The following is an 18,595-nucleotide window of genomic DNA, read 5'->3' on the forward strand; positions in this document are numbered from 1 at the left end:
GAAGTTCATTACTAATTAAAGATTTGAAGTAATCATATTTGTTTTCAATGAGGCCTTCTGAAACTTAAAGTGTATGTTAAGTCTGCTATTGCTAGCGAGAGTGTCACATGAGTTTTCTTATGTTTTTTCTAAGTTCGGATTGGAATACATGTAATGTTGATTGGTTAAGCAAGATATGTACGTAAAGTATATTTTTGCATGTTACTAAAAAGTTTTGTTCATTCCACGTATATACGTAAAGTATATTAATGCATTAAGTAGTGATAGTATTAGCGGACTTTCATGTAAGGACCAAGTGTGGAGGGTTATATGTATGTGGCGAATATGGATAAGTTGAAAAAAAAACTTAAAGAGTAAGAAATGTGCCTGTATCAGGTTACAAAGTCCATGAATCAAGGATACCGATATTCCTTTCATTATCATATGTAAAAATAACATTCCTATATTCATTATATTCTTTTTGTCTCGGTCAAAATAATGTTTCAGTACCGTATCTCTTATGTTCATACAATTTAAATGCAAGTAGAAAGAAACTATAATGACAAAAGAAGAAGTTAGTTAACTAATGTAGCGGCGATGTCAAGAAGGGACTTAACTTGCATGATTAAGGAGCACCTCCAAAGCTTAAAGTCGACGTTAAGTTCGCACGTGGGTATTATGTGCTTTTTCCTAGTTTATGTTGGAATACATGCAATGTTGTTTAGTGAAACATGTTTTATATGTAAAGAATACTCATGCATGTCATCAGAAAGTTTTATTCAGGCAAAATATATATGTAAAGAATATTCATGCATTGAAGAGTAGTAATAGTGTTAGTGAACTTCCATGTGAGCATGTGTGTAAGGACCAGGCTAGGAGGGTTAGGGTTACAGGTATGTAACTGAATGCGGATAAGTTGAAACACTTGTGCATGCATCATGTTATATTTCCATGGGTCAAGGAAGCAAATGTTCATTTAATTCAGGAAAAATAACCCCACTACAATGATTATATTTCTTTTGATACAATTTAACTGGAAAGTATAAAGAAATCAACAGAAGGGGAAAACAAAGAAAAAGTTAAATGATGTCAACAAGGGATTCAAGTTGCATGATTATTAATGAAGTTTTAGATGACTAAAACATCTGAGTAAATATATTCCATTTTATAGTGGCGCTCGTATGCTTAAAATGGATGTTAAGTCTGCTAGTGAGAGTGCCACGTGAGTATTAATATGTTTTTCCTAATTTGGGTTGCGTTGGAATGCATGCAAAGTTGTTTAGTGAAAAATAAATTTATGCAAAAAGAATATGCAAGCATCTTTTAGGAAATTTGTGTTCATTCAAAGTATATACCTAAACAAATTCATGTATTAATAAGTAGTGATAGTATTAGTAACAGACTTTGTAACAAGTTACGTTGATGGTTCCGCTTCTTAAAAGAATGTTTTTATTCTTTTTATTTGTTCTTTGTCACGACTATGCGATTGTGTTGTTGAAAAATTACAAAACAAAAAAAATTGAAAATAACAAACTTTATAACATTTTATTTACGGTTTTAGGCGTTACATAGCAGGTGATTAGAACATATTTTATCACGTGAAGGGTAAGACACATGTGCGGCAGTCAACATTAACTGTCAACTTAAAATGTTTAATCCTTATTTTTTTTAAACGTTAACTTTTTTTAGTCTGAGTCATCTATAAGGCTTAATCCAAGACCTTTCTCTCTTAAACTTAAATGTTTAAAGACTTAGTATTTACTAAGTCAAAATGTTTTTTTTTTTGAAAGATGTGATTATTCGCGAATTTCGAGAGGTCTAGCATATGTTTTCTTAACGGGGTCCGCGCTAGAGAGCCCCTCGCACAATAGATTCCCAATTTAAACACTTAATGAGAAACCCCTATCACACAGACTCAAACTTGAGACCTGAAGGGGAAAACTCATCCGAACCCACCATAGGTGGAACTTAAATACCTATGGCCACCACTAGAGCACTAGTGATGGCTTAGTAACTTAAATGTTTAATTCTTATCTAGGGTAGTTGTTTGGGTTTGGCGGGGATAAAGTAATTCTACATAATCTTAAAGCACAAAGTCGGTGCCTTTGCCACCGACCAAACCAACTGCTTCAGTCTTATTGGTCCACGTCGCGCCTTCACATGAAAGCCATCTCCAAATCAGTTTCTACAGAGGCAGAGAACGAGAGATGGTCGGATTAGCTCTGTTCATCAAAAACCCTTAGCGGTCGTCCAGTGGAAGTTAGATGTTTTCCTCCAAAGCATTTACAAGAAAATCTCTGTTCATGAAAAACCCTCAGTTCAACCACCGCCTCCACCGAAGAAGAGACGAGACAGACAAATCGTCATCACTCTTCACTTACCAAACCGGTGTCGGCAGAGGTAAATCTAGGGTTCCGGGGATTGGGTCTCCGATGTAAATGTTGCGATTTTGGTTGTTCTAAAGAGATTTTTTTGTTGAAATTGGGAGCTCCATCTACATTCATCACAATCTTTGCAGGTATTCACATCGTTTTTTTTATTCCGGTAGTTGTGCTAATGCATGTAGTTGTCTTTCTTCATATATGTGTATATTGTTTATGCAACAAATATCTTTGCAAATGGTTAAGTGTGTATGACATGTATCATTGGCATCATTAGCGGCAATTAATCAATGTGCCAGATTCCCTACTGTATCCATGTTTGGCAACAAATTTGATCCCTAATTTTGGGTATTTCAATTAACTCTCTGGTTCAGATAAGATATTAAATGGCTTATATGCAATCCTCTTTGTTTTTCTGTGATAAATCCTTTGAAGAATGTTTAGGGAAATGATTTTACCGTTTCAGTTGAAATGGTAATGTCACTAATTCATTTTGTTTGAGAAATCAAAAAGAAGTTGATTTAACTTTATTGTGTTTTAGTTAATGTTCACTGAATTGTAGACTTGATAATTTGGGATTGTGTTTGAATTTATTTTTTTCTTTTACCTGTCTATTTCATGTCATTCATCGGAATTTGAGAATTTATTTGTTTAATTAGGGCTTTGGTCTTTTGTTGACAGGATTATCTACAGAAATAGAATAGGAGTTTGGTTCAGAAATTTTGCTACAGTGATGTTCAGGTAATTAATCTATGGTCTAATCTTCCTTTATAGCTATAGATGAACTAGGTTAGTAATTAAGGTTAAAAAAAGGGATTCAATTCATAATCGGGTCTTGACCCAAATGGTAAATCCAGCCAAGTATTGCCAGCGGTCTGTTGGTAGTTCGCTGCTGGTTTGGCTTATATAAGAACCTTATTTCCATTTAAAATAATAGAAACGTCTTTAGATTTAATTTTCCTTTTTATGTTGACCTTAAATTTTAGGTGTATACGGGTTGAAACTTGAAAACCAATGAATGTGCGAGAAAGGGAAATGAGCATTACATTTAAATAATAACAACTATAATAGCAAATTATTTGGGTTCAGGTTCTAGGATATTTCCTACAAATATAACAAAAATATATATAACTGATCTTTTTTATCTTAAACCTTTACTATAATTTAAAACTATTTTACCAAAGTAATAAGGACATTTTATTGAGCTGTAAAACTGAAATTGGATGATTTGGATGACAAATGGGAGGAAACTTTCGGTGAATTTGAAGAATTTTTGTTTGTGAATCTGTCGTGTGGGTGTGCCTGCGAGTTCTATAGGTTTGTGTTTTATGAAAACAAGGATTTCCCAAAGTGCAAATTTCCAGAAACTATAATGAGCTTTACCAAAATAATTATTTCATGTGCATGCTTTTAAACTTACTGTTCAATGTAATGAACTTACATAGCATCATCCGTGACCGCCTAACGCCCATGCCATGTGGTATGCGTGGCCGGCATTCTCAGCCAACATACAAACAACATGTCATACACTCTATACAATTATATTATGGTGGTATTTGATATGTATATTTCTTATGTTTGGTGGGCCAATCATAATACCACTCTAAATATTTGTGCTCGAACCTTGGAAGTTGTTTTTCGGGACGTCAAAAAAGATCCGACCTTTAGATAGGAACACAATGGAGTCAGACTAAATAAATTATGTGTACAATACATATTATTTTCTTAGTTTCTTATCTTGAAATGTGATAAATATTGACTGTTCAAACATTGCAGTTGTGACGGAGGGTCACTAGGTGGTTGGGGAGCATGTGTAAAGGTACCGAAAATAGAATACTCTATTTTGTTGGTTTTGTCTAAAAGATTCACCGGATTTATCTAGGTTTTTCCCAAATTCGTTGCTACACAAAATACAACAGATATTTTTTAACTTTTATGTTGTAGGTTTTTAGCTTAGCCATCCGATCAGGATAGTATACATTATGTTTTGTATACGTGTTGATCTTTATTTAAGTTATCTAATTGTTGATGCATTAGTACGTAGGGTTTTTTGTTAGTTAGAACCTTAGTAGATTCAGTATCTACTGTATCACATGCTGATGGTTTTTGCATTTATGTTGTTCTTTAGTAACAATTCCATATGCATCTAACTTTCAAGTACACAAAATACCGTATCGCTTATACAATTATCATTTTTTATGCAACATATTAAGCAATTTCTCTTAAGTATATATGCAGTGATAGATTTCGGCCCACAACAAGAATATGACATGGTTGGCGTTCAAAGAAGCATTAGCAACATACTACATTTTCGCTATCAACACAAATGGGACCGACTACAAAGGAAACTAACAAAACCAACAACTTTTGTATTAAAAAAATAACCTAACAAATTTGATGTTAAAAAAAAGGTAAGTTGTAATACCACCGAGTCAAGTTATCTGTTCGATGTTTACAATGTACCTGTGCCGCAATGTGCGCGGGTCTAATAACTAGTTTTATATGAAACGGAGAAATCCTGGTAGCATTTTTGACTTTTTAAGATTTTGTGGTTGTCTTGTACGGTGCTTCTAACATCCAATTGGATTACATTATTCCCTTTTATTTATTTTTAATTTAATTAATTATTTACAGTTGGAAATATTAAATATTTTACTTAGCAGTCCATATTATTTAAAAAAAACATGTGTATTTGAAATGATGTAGATTTGTTGATTAAACTTATTTTACAACAACGGTTGTACATTTTTTTTAATCAAGAGATTAAAAGATGCATATATGATATAATTTGTATGAGTCACGTTAAATGGATAACCACTTTTAAATTTACTAATACGAGAATTCAGAATTGTATAATATACTTTTATATAGTGTATGTTTGATTAATGAATAGCTTAAAAATGATATCTATTATGGTATAAGTAGCTTAAAAATGATATCTATGGTATAAACAAAGTTAACAATAACAATAATATACTATATTTATGTTTTGCGTGTATCATGCTAGAGACCTGACACGACCTAAAACACACCGAAACACAATAGGAGAAAAACCAAGGTTTTAGATCGGCTAACACAAACCGTTTTTTAAACAAGTCAACCCGAACACGACCCCTTTATAATATCGAACTCGACAAACTTAATAGATGGGTTGACTCGTTATCCCATTTTAAGGTCTTTTAAGAAGTTCATATTTAGATTTAGCGATAAAAAGTAAAAAAAAAAAAAAAAAAGTTAAATATTTTGTTTCCTAGAATTTTCCTTAACCCTTACTTCTAAAAGTAGAATTAATTTTTCCTGTTGAACTAATTCATCAACTTTTCATTTTTAACAATTTTATTTATTAGTTCTAGCTACATATGCTTCAGTTTTTCCTATTTATTCTTCTGATATCCCGCTATAAACATAAATGCAGGTGTATTAATTGGGAAGGAGAGATAAAAAAATAAAAACAATTGAAACAATTAGGTTTTATTTGAGCAGAGTAATTAATTATTTAAATTCTTACTAAGTCATAAATAAACATTAAATGAGTCAATATGAACACGACATAAATTTAAGTAGCTTTGACGCGACACGAATAAATATATGAGTTGGGTTAAAGTTGAAGAGTTCAACTCGATACAATTGATTCCTTATTGATCACGCAAAAACTTATGACTTATGAATACATAAAAACGATCAATTTGTTGTTCATATAAAAAATAATCGCTTCGGATTTAGATTAGATGATAATTCATATCCCTTTTTAGTACGTTTAGATTAGATAACTGTCATTTTAGCTTTAGAAATTTTCATATAATAAGTTTCCAAATGGGTCAGCAACCTGAACCATCCGGTAGAAGCTAGTTAACTTTGTATGATCTTAGCAGGAGAATATTAAAAATTAAAAAATATATAAAAAAACCGCTTTAGCAGCTTCCAAAACGACATGTTTCCCGAAAATGGACGGTATAACGCATTAACATGTATGTTTTTTTTTGAAATTTTAATAAATAAATTAGTAAAAAATACTCGCAAAGCTCCGAAATAGTTAAAGGTGTTGTTAGATGTACCTCCTTTTTTACTGAAGGTACCCTCTCCTTTAACTTTTACATTAATACAATTCAAACCCTTTTGTTTTTTTGTCATTTTGTTATCTTTAATTATTATTATTGCTAGTATTTTTTTTTTAAAATGTTATTTTATTTAAAATGAAGTTTTTGGGTTATTTGAAAAAAAAAATCATTTTCTTACGTTTTAAACTGAAGTGAGCCATTTTAATTTTGAAGTGGGATTTTTTTGTTCATAACTGTTTGAAGTGGGCATTCGAATTCAGTTTGTATAAACAATAATACACAAAAAATTAAGCGAAGCTTTGAAGCTAACCAACTTAATATAGTTTTTGGAGTTAAAAGTAGATAAATACATTTGAGAATCACCACTGACAATTTGTAGATAATGATTTTAATTAGTCAATAAGATACCCTCACAATAATTAAATTTCAACTTATATCGATTATTAATTGATATTACATGCTCTGATCAAATCATTTTCCTAACTAATATGCTAGTTAACGTTTTATTTTCTTTCTTTGCATTTTATTACTTTTAATAAATAAAAGATGTTAAATTTATTATAAAAACATTTTAGTATAATAATAATAACACTAATAAAAATAGAAATAGAAAGATAAGAGAACTAAAATACGAAATAAATAATATAAAATCAACTGTTTTTTTTTTCAAAAGAAGTTCTTAAACTTTTTTTTTTTTAATATTTTTTATCAATGACGTTTTATAGAAACATAATAAAATACTAGTCAGAGAAAGTGTCTTAAAAAAATATTTGAATTGTATAGAGGTGTAAAATTTGACAACTTTTAAATTGTATTTTTAGAGAGGGAGTATGACTAGTAAAAAAGATAATGCATTTAGCCAACCCCAATAGTTAATCATAGATTTTATCATATCGTCTTATACAAAAAATATGTTAGGGAGCATTCACATCTATCCCGCCATATTTTCACCTTAATTAATTACACTAAAAAACACTATATTTTCTTTCTTCTTTTCAATTAAATAATATTTTTTATACCTTTATCATTACCTTTTCTCTCTCCTCTACGCACAACCACTTTCAAAATATATTAAAAAAATTATAGTGGGTAAACAGTGTCCCCTCAAATATACAGATGAACAATAACATTTTCTCTTTGCTCCACTCACAACCACTTTTTATACTCTTTATATTTAAAAACACCACACACAGAATTTGAAGCCATAGATGTGAATGCTCTAACGGGTTCATGCCTAATGAGATTAGGTAAACTTTCCCTCACCCAATTATATTGTGTCATGTCATTTCTCCTCTCATTGTTGCCTCTTGCCCAAAAAACATAAAGAGTGCATGCTTAAAATGAGATTAGGCAAATTATTTTTTTAAATACTTAATTAATAAAAGTACAATAAATTAAATAAAACCATTACATTAAATTAAAAATAAAAAAACATTACATTAAATTAAAAATAAGGAGTGCATGCCTAGACGTGCCCGTGTCTTGTAGTTCGACTCCGTCGATGAGTTTTTAGAAAAAAAAAACTTATGCTACTATCGGATGAATCACTGCTATCGGGTGGGAATAAAACATGTATTTCTTCCACCATTTTTTGAATAAAATAGAGGCAGAGATTTATAGATTTGGAGTAATGAGGATGAGGATGAGGGTTGGTGCGAATTTGTTTAAAATGAGTATGGTTTATATAGATTTATAAAAAATCTTTTTTATATGTAACGACTATAATGTCGTTTGAAAAAACAAGTCCCAACGGTCACATCATGGTTTCCCAAAGCGGCATACTCTCCCCGATTTACCTAGTCCCCGTGCGGCAAAGATCCTTGGCGGTGGTGTTTGCCGATCGGCAAAGGGGTTGCCGAATCCCCTTGTCGCGACCACCCCGTACACCCTTAGTCAGATAACAAGTATCTAAATGGAGGTCCCCATTATGTTAAAGTCACTATCACCGGTTAGTTTGATGTGAGGATATATTTTTGTAGAAACATATAGGGATGAGCACGATACCCGTTTGGTACCGAAAGTATTCGTACTGAAAAATGGGGAAAAGTGGTACCGGTATTTTACCAGTTATACTGGTACCGGAAAAACCAGGAAAATGGAAACCGGTACCGAATATACCCGGTATGGATCAATACCGGTACCCGATACCAAATGCTCATCCCTACATACATACTTATCATTGTCCTCCGGTGAATCTGACCAATCAAATGTTAGTTTATTTATAGAAAATTATTAATGAGACATATTTGAGTCGTGAAAACAACCTATTGCGAAGGTAAGAACGCATATATCTGACCTAAATTGATCTGACACCCTACCCCCTCCCCACACATACAGGAGCTTTGCACACTAGATTTGCCTTTTTAGTATAATATATGTGATCTCGAAGGCTTGTAACATTTTCGCAATCAGTGCATTGATTCGTTCCTTGCATAAACGATTCATCTGGTCTATTTAACACACAATCAGATAATTAGTTTTTTCACATAAAAGAACGCCTCGTTCTTGAGAAATCATTTATGTCTTATCCGATTAAGGATTTCGTAAATCCACGAAACTCTTTTATGAAAACGAGATTATGTGTTTCAAAAGGTTATCCCAAATCATAAGAAATACTTAACCTACGCTTTTCACGGACATCGCACTCGCTCTACTTTCCCATTCTCACAATATATGTTCCTATCAGCTCTTACATAAGGATTTTACCTAGGGGTGGTAAGTGGTAACAAGACCAGCCCGGCAGAAATACAAGAAACGTGAAACATCTGGAACGGGTATTCTTGTTCTCGATTAAAACATATATATTTTGCGGGTACTGGATGGGTATGGAATTTGATGATACTCAACCTGATTACCGAAAATCATATAACCATATACCCGAATCATATATCCCTACATTTTGGTCTAGGAATATTTCATTTCTAATAATTTCATTATGTGAAATTAAACATTTTAGGATATTTTATATTTGTACAATTATCTTTTTAAGATGACCATTGTTATAAAATCTTGACGTGTTTTTATATTTCGTGTAAACATGTTGCAAGTGTTAAGAAGATAAACTTATATAAATGATTTTACAATTAACTATGAATCTAGAGTTACAAATATCAGTTCCATTGTAGTTCCTTATTTCACCTCATTGAACTTTATTGCAGCCCTTTGAAAACACTCTACACGTAGGCAAAATGCATGCCTAAAGTACACATGTATTGAAGATCGTTGTATATTATATAATTAACATGTAATATAACACATACTATTATCATCCATTGGGTACTCGGTGTGTAGGAGGATAGTCCTTAAATGATGCGCTGCTACGTAAGATGGGTGTGACAATGGGCTGGAAGGAAATAGACCTAGAGAAATGGAGGATGGGCTTATATATTTCTATATTAATAATTATATATATATATATATATATATATATATATATATATATATATAGGGAGCCGCTAGAATGAAAACCACCTCGAGTTGTAAGAACCGCGAGAACTACACCCCACGGAGCGCCGTTCGCCATGATTTTTTTTTTACAAGTAGATGTGTATATTATAAACACAGCCGTAAAAAATCATGGCGAACGGCGCTCCGTGGGGTGTAGTTTTTTACACCACAAGTTTGGTGAAAAAAAAAAGAAAAAAGAAAAAAAATTAAAAAACACCAAACTTGTGGTGTAAAAAACTACACCCCACGGAGCGCCGTTCGCCATGATTTTTTACGGCTGTGTTTATAATACACATATCTACTTGTAAAAAAAATCATGGCGAACGGCGCTCCGTGGGGTGTAGTTCTCGCGGTTCTTACAACTCGGGGTGGTTTTCATTCTAGCAGCCCCCTATATATATATATATATATATATAGGGTTGAGTTCATTTCAGAACTCTAAATAACTACAGAACTTTCATAACTCCTAATAAACAATCATTTTATATATAAGTTTTTATATTTAGGATCTTTGTATCATCTATTATATGTATTTCTTTGATTACATAAACGTTAAAAGTGGTTTACATATGTTTAATTGCCAAAATTATATATATATGTCATAACTAATTACATATACGTAAAAAAACTAGTTTACATATGTGTAATTATAAAATTACATATAAAAATGATAAAATTACTCTTAACATGTATGTAATCGTGAAAATACACATAATAAATAATAAAATTATACTAAACATAAAATTATATAAATAAAAAGATTGTTTATTAGGAGTTCTGCGAGTTCTGTAAATATTATATGGTTCTGAAATGATCCTGGCTATATATATATATATATATATATATATATATATATATATATATATATATGAGAAGGATCCGTTAGGAACCACCATTTATTGCGAGAATCAATGTGAACACAACCAAAAATACCTAAAAAAATCTAAAAAACACACAATTATTTTTAATATTTTTATGGTAAAATCGCTACATTTCGTTATTAAAAAAATTTTAATTTTTTTTAAATAATTATTTTTTGGCTACTAAAAGTAGCGATTTTACAATAAAAAATATTTAAAAAATTTGTGTGTTTTTTTAGATCTTTTAAGATTTTTTTAGTTTTTTTGGGGGTTTAGTTTTTAGCATTTAGCTTGGGTACGGGGTGGGTGTTAGGGTTTTTTTTTTTTTTTTTTTTTTTTTGGTGGCGGGGGGGGGGGGGGGGGAGGGGTTAGGTTTTTGGTGGTGTAGTGAGTTTATTTTGTTGTTTTCACATTAACCCTACCCTATATATATAGGGGAAGATTCTATGCAAAACACTAAATATTACGAGAACACGCAAAACAAAATGGATCACTCATTTTTTCAATCTTAAAACCTAAAAAGTAAATGAAAATGTTTTAAATGTAAGATTCATTGTTTCTCACACTAGAATTTAAAACAAAATATGAAAAATATTCAGTTTTTAAATAACATACAGACATGAAGGTTATGTGTAGACTAAATCAGCTACATGTATGTACATTATGTGTAGGAAAAAATATATGATTTTTTTTATTTATAACAGACATGTGAATGTAAGAAACATGAAATATAAGAAATATGAGCCTTAAATCCTAAAATTTGGTGATTTAGAGTTGTTCTTTTCGTTCTCGCAGTAATTAGTGATCTGTAATAATCCTTATCCTATATACATATATATATATATGTGTGTGTGTGTTGTATGCATATGTGTGTGAGAAGAAGGGACGGAAAAAAAGTCTGCAGGCCGATGATCTCGACGTCGACGTCCCTGTGGAAACGGTGTGCAGGCCCGATGACGGTCTAAGACGGGGCGGGACGTCCCACGTAACATTTAGCCTTATTAATAGTTTTCATATCAAATTGGTATTAGTTTGTAAAATCTTTGCGACCAGATATTTGTTTCATATCAAATATATTTAAACATAAAACTTATGAACTTTTTCCATTAACTACTCCTTGCTAAACCTTAAACTTATAAAACTTATAACATAAAACATAAAACTACTCTTTTATATCTATATACAATTTTATTCTTTATTCCTCACATTCTTCATATCACTTCACTACTCTTCCTTGTTGATTCCGACACCGTTTACCACCGCTCCGCCACCCATAAAACAGCTACACATTCCGCCGCCTGCCATGTACTCCGCGGCCGGAGGGTTGGGCTTCGACCCCTCACCTTCCGAGGGTTTAACCCCCCGAACCGACTTCTTCCGGTTCGGGCGGTTAACATGAGTCATTTCTAGATTCAACGTCAATGAAACCATCTGTACCGCATGAATGGGTACCTGCGATGCAGATGATCCGGGTGGCGCGAGGCTCAACCACGTAGCAGGGTCGTTATCCTGCTCGCCACCCAGATTATAAATAATACTCGAATCCAAAACCGGAACCATAATTGAAACGGGGACGGTTTGGCCCATGCTAACCGACCGTTTCAACTCCGGCTGTTCCACCGTGGGCGAACATTTACGTTTCAACGTCGAGTTCCAGTGGTTTTTAACCTCTTTATCGGTTCGACGGGTTAAAAGGCGGGCAATGGTGGCCCATTTGTTACCCAACTGGGCTTGGGCCCGGATGATGGTGTCGTCTTCTTCCGGCGTGAAAGCACGGTATTGCACGGGTGGTGAGAGGTGGTTGCACCACCGTAATCTGCATGAGTTGGTGGATCTACCGGGTATTGATCGGCTGAGGTAAGACCAGTTTCTGGCCCCATGTGTTTCAACGAGGTGTTTCAGTAATGCATCTTCTTGTGGGCTCCATGGGACTCTGATCCGATCATCTGAATTGTTATTAGCCATGTTGGTTAAAACTTAAAAGAAAGTTTTTCTTTAAAAAAAAAAGAAAAAAAGTTGATGGTTTTTGTTATATGATCATGATGTGAAAACGTGATATTTGATATGTGTTTTTGTGAAGAAGTGAAGGTGATAGAAAAGTGGTGAATGGTGAGGTGATTTTATAGAGTGGGGCCAGTGAAGAAATAAAGAGTTGGATGAAGGTATGTGAGATGATCAAGCGGTTGCATATGGAGTACAGCTGGCTAACGGACACGCGTCACATCAAAACCTTGTGTTCATACGTACTTTCACTCTCTTGACTAGATGAGTAAATACAAAGGGGTTGCAAAAGATACCCCTCCAACTCATCACTCAATGTTAAGACGGAGGGGTATCTTTAGTAACACCTGTAACTAAAAGGTTTTAAGTTTATAATTTATTAAGGGCTATTTGTTTACCTTTTAATGCGACTCTTAATGGTTTAGATTTTTTTACTAGTTTAGACTGTTTGTTTCATGAGCAGATGTCTGAATGGTTCAGGCATTTGCCTCTGAATGGTTAAGATTTATACAGAGTCTAAATAGTTAAGACCTCTAATCTGAATTGGTCAGATATTTGCCTCTGAATGGTTAAGCATTATACAGGCTCTTAATTGTTCAGACCTCTTACTGGTTCAGCACTTAATGGTTCAGACCTCTTACAGATTCAGCACTTAACTATTCAAATGTTACCAAATAGCCCCTAAAATGTGTAATAGAGTTGTGTTTAATATTTTGAGATTTAAATCTTATGATGGATGTATATGTAGATTAAGTAGTAGGATTTAAAAATTATGAGTTAATTGTTTAAGAAAAAAAATTATAAGTTAGACGAGCCAATAGCTTAAGGTTAAAAAACTACTCACAAATGAAACTTGAACTCTCATAAATTAAATGAGAAGATTTAGAACCTAAGCAAGCTTAGCTCGAATCTGACTCATTTCAAAATCATACTCTCGTCTTCTTAAGTTTTCTTTCAGCACTCTTTTATACTAATTTCCGCAACGCTACATGTAGCACAGTTCTTTTGTCGTGTTCAGTAGTTTCAACATGATAATTCATGTTTTCATTTTACGGATAAATAAAACAAAACAATTTTAAACATGTAGGTTTGGGAGGGAGATGTTTTGGGTTCAAGTCCAACAGACAGTAAGGGTTAAAAGAAATTTATCGTTAAAAAAGGTTTGATTACAATTTAAACAAGATAATTTAGTTAAATCTTTTTGATATTGTAGATGTTAGATAATTAATAAACAGTAACGGAAAGGTTCATTTGAGAAAAAATTTAATATGAGAATAAAAAGATAAAGGGCATATTAGTAAAATAATATTTCATTTATAACCCATGTCAATAATTTTAACTCTTTAATTAATTAGTCAACTAATCATTAATTATTCTACATATAATCTACAAAACCTACACAGATAAAATTTTTCCTACATTACCCTACACATTATAGAATTTTATCCTACACACTCGAAATTTATCCTACACACCCCGAAATATATCCTACACAACTCGTGATTTATCCTACACAACTAGTAATTTATTCTACACTTGCAATAAAGTTGTTTTTTTTTTAATTTGGAAAAAGTATATATTTTGAAAAAGAGTTACAAATTTAATTTAGTTAGTTATTAAAGTAGAAAAATACAAATTGATGATTTTTGTAAGTTTACCAATATACCCTTATATTAAAATCAAAATGCAAATATTAAATGAAGTAAAATGAAGCATTCTTATTGGTTGAAACTTCTTCTTTTCTCTTCTTACAAAAAAGTTCTTCTTATTTGAACCCTCCACTAAACAGTAAATCATATCATATCTCATCCTTCTCCCAATAAAAGATTATAATTAATGTCACATGACGTTTTCGCCTTTACTCTCACAATCTTTACTTATATTTTTTAATAGTACATATATGGGTATCACTTATTAAAAATGTAGAAATAGGTCTGCTGAATTATAATAATGAAAACAAATTTTTTTTATAAATCAAATATTCCATATCCAAATTATTTATGATGATTAATATAATTTCACATTTAAATTATTACCTAAATAAAATTATAAAAGAACTAAAAAAACTATATATTATTATAATATTAAAATCACTATTCATTTCAATCCGTTTACTAATAATATATCATATATAGTTGTATGGTAACGATGTTGTTCATATAGAACCTCTGGTCAGAGATGAGCAAATTATTTAGGTACCGGTACCAAATCTGTGGAACCGAAAGATCTTAAGCACCAATTCGGTACCGACTTTTTGCGTTCCTGTTACCGTTTCGCTACCGTTTTTTACCTTCATTATACCAGTACCGTAACCGGTATTTTCGGTATCAGTACCGATTCTGTATCGGTTGGCACCGATGTCACACCCCCAAAATCCCACCTGCGGAGTACTACCGCTTGGAGGCGTGACTGACCAGGATCCAGCCACCAATCATACTGAACAAGCATATAAATAATTATAAAAGTTTAACCATCATGATTGGTGTTTCAAAACAACAAGTTTAAGTTGCAAGCGGAAGCATAAGTTTTAAAGTTATAACATAAGTTCCAAAAGTTTCAAGTTTAACATAGCATGTAGCAATCCCTGTCCCACAACGGTCCTCCTCCATGCAAGCTCCAGTTGAGTACCTATGGTCCTGCAAAGCATGTAGTAACGAGTCAACAACTAGTTGAGTGAGTTCACGGGTGGGCGTTCGTTTTAGTTGTTTCGAAAACAGTTTACTTTATCAGGCATCCTGCCGTGGGGGTTACCCCATAGTTTAAAAAGACGTGACCAGTTCATTCCCAGTTACTCCGGCACTCCGGCCGTGGGGGCTACCCCATGTAGTTATCAGGCATTTCGGCCGTGGGGGCTACCCCATGTACATCATCTGGCTCTCCAGCCGTGGGGGCTACCCCATGTGTATCATCTGGCTCTCCAGCCGTGGGGGCTACCCCATGTGTATACTAGACTCGTTACCGTATCGATTGCTGACTGTAGTCATGTTTATGTGCCCTGAAAACATCAATGTCTATCATCATTGACGTGCCCCAGATCCATTAGTTCACGCCCGTCCTCTGCGGCACGGTGTGAGGCTTGTCAGACCTAAATAGCGCTATCTAACTAATGACCCGCTCGCCATTGGCCCGGCGATTAGTCGATACAAAAAGGAGGGACTTCGTGATAGAGTTTTAGTCTAGTACGTTTATCCGTCCATCCGGACGAGGAATCACATTCCTGAACCACTGACGTCCTACCCAAAGGTAGACGAGGAACCCACGTTCCTGAATCCCGTCCCCAACCCAGGGAATCCCATGCTTTGTAAAGGGTGTGAACTCACCTTGGTTTGCTCGGCAGTCAAACACAGAAAGTCAATCAAGTCGCAAGTAGTCAATAACGTCCTATCACGGTTATCACGTATAATCAGAGTCGAACCAAGTAGTGCACAAATGTTCAGTACGTTTGGCAATCACGTATAATCAGTAACAGTTAACAGTCAATAGAAGCACATACGGTTCACAAGTTCAGCCCAACTACTTAGGCCCAAACACGTAAAAGCAGTTAACACAGAAGCCCATCAGTCTGGCCCATTAACTAAGGCCCAAAAGTGTGGTCTCGAGTCGCAACCGGACTCGCAAGCATGGTCTCGAGTCATGCTGTGTGTTGATCATGGATGGTTGCGAGTCGCAACCGGTGTCGCAACCGTAGTCTCGGTTCATCATGCTAAGGTCTCGAGTCGCAACCGGACTCGTAACCTGTGGTTTCGGCTTGTCCTGTTATGGTTGCGAGTCGCAACCGCGTGGTCTCGAGTCATCACGCTGTGGTTGCGAGTCGCAACGGGTGATTGCGAGTCGGTAAGCTGTCATTTTCACGTTCACGTGTTGATGCAGGTGTAATCAGCCAAATAGTACAATATAATCAGGCCCAAATTCGGAAATGACCAATAGAATTTCACTAACATATTTCCTAATCAGGCTATTAGTCAAATGTGGATCAAAATCACAAGGGTTTTCAATCTTCAACTATCATTCAAAGTGTTCTTCAAATATTCAAACCCATCTTCATCAAGTTCATAACATTTTAACCACTTATTCAATCAACACTATGAACAAGCATCAAAACACTAAGCATAACACACAACTCGGTTTTTATATATGTCCGATTTCATGAGAAATGCAAATCCGATTTCATGTATCATCAAGATCTAGTAGTTTAACTCTATTTAACACAAGATGTCATGAGTTCTTTAGCAACACATTCCAACACTATAACTTGTTAACATACATAAAACTTCATCTCATTCATGCATCCATTTAAACACAAACATAACATAAACTAACAATAATCATCAAGAAATACTAACAATAAACATCCTCTCATGCATTTTATCATTTAACATGATTAACATAAATCCATAAACATTAAAAGCACTAACCGGTTAATGAAGTGTGTGTGTGTGTCGATCCGAAGTTCCAAGCCCGAGAGTTCTTGTGCTAACCGATTAGATCCGAGAGTCTTGGAGGTGGGTTTGTGTGCTTAAGGCTTAGAGAGAAAAGTAGGAGAGTGTGTGGGTGTAATGTTCAACAAATGGTAAAAACTAACTAAGGCATGGTATATATAGTCAAGTTCCAAGAGTGTGCACCCTTAGTGGGTTTCGAGTGGGGGTTCACGGCCCAATGGCCCAACCGGCCACAAGGTTCTCGGCCCAAAGGCCTATTCGGTCACTATTCACTCGAGACCTCTTGGTCTCGAGTCGGGTCCGTTGTTTCGTGTCGGGTTCTCGGTTCACATATAACACGTACACACATATATATATACAATACACGCGTAACAAAGCACTTATCACATAAAAAGATTCACGTTATCATTTTAACTAGTCACATAACGTACAAGTAAGTTACAACGAAAGGTTCTAAATTTCGAGTTGTCACATCATCCCCAAGTTGAAAGAAATTTCGTCCCGAAATTTGATGGCACTCACTGAGGAAGCTAGTTAAGTTGTAAGGTTTTCCCGGTTTTCCTGGGGTGTCACATCCACCCCCCGTTGATCTGGAATTTCGTCCCGAAATTCCGTAGCTTCAGCCTCAGTAGCGTTAGTACTGTTCTCAAACAGTTGGGGATACTTTTGTTTCATCCGATCTTCGCGCTCCCAGGTAAACTCTGGGCCGCGACGTGAGTTCCAACGAACTCGAACAAGAGGTATTCTAGTGTTCTTGAGGACCTTAACATCCCGGTCCGTGATCTCGACAGGTTCTTCGACGAATTTCAACTGTTCGTCGATCGTAAGTTCCTTCAGAGGAACTACGTGCGTCTCATCTGACAGACACTTCTTCAGATTCGACACATGGAAAACGTTGTGAACTGCACCGAGTTCTGTTGGTAATTTCAGTCGGTAGGCCACCTTGCCTATTTTCTCAAGAATTTCGAAAGGTCCAACGTACCGTGGGTTGAGTTTCCCTCGTTTACCAAAACGAACCACACCCTTCCAGGGTGAAACTTTGAGTAATACCCGCTCCCCAACCTGGAGCTCAAGTGGTTTCCTGCCCTTATCGGCGTATGCCTTCTGACGGTCACGAGCGGCCGCCATGCGTTGTCGTATTTGAGCAATCCGCTCAGTAGTGTCTACCACATGTTCTGGACCAGTGATCTGACTATCCCCCACCTCTGCCCAACAGAGGGGTGACCGGCATTTACGTCCGTACAATGCCTCAAACGGAGCAGCTTTAATGCTGGTGTGGTAGCTGTTATTGTACGAGAATTCTACGAGTGGCAGATGCTTTTCCCAGCTGTTGCCAAAGTCGATTACACAAGCGCGAAGCATGTCTTCTAGTGTTTGGATAGTACGCTCGGACTGCCCGTCCGTCTGCGGGTGATACGCTGTGCTCATAT

General features: G+C 34.7%; 1 protein-coding gene across 1 annotated transcript; it reads right to left on the minus strand.

The window, feature by feature from the left end:
* Window positions 1-11,864: 11,864 nt before the first annotated feature.
* On the minus strand, window positions 11,865-12,696 carry LOC110866359 (transcription factor MYB73). Its single transcript, XM_022115528.2, has one exon. It carries the CDS (start codon window positions 12,688-12,690, stop codon window positions 11,950-11,952), a length of 741 nt encoding a protein of 246 aa, XP_021971220.1. The 5' UTR covers window positions 12,691-12,696; the 3' UTR covers window positions 11,865-11,949.
* Window positions 12,697-18,595: the final 5,899 nt, after the last annotated feature.

The sequence above is a fragment of the Helianthus annuus genome, chromosome 7, assembly GCF_002127325.2.
Source record: "Helianthus annuus cultivar XRQ/B chromosome 7, HanXRQr2.0-SUNRISE, whole genome shotgun sequence".
Taxonomy (NCBI): Eukaryota; Viridiplantae; Streptophyta; class Magnoliopsida; order Asterales; family Asteraceae; genus Helianthus; species Helianthus annuus.

What these genes read in the sequence shown, in the direction of transcription:
- LOC110866359 (XM_022115528.2), bottom strand. Translation starts at nt 12,690, where the DNA reads ATGGCTAATAACAATTCAGATGATCGGATCAGAGTCCCATGGAGCCCA.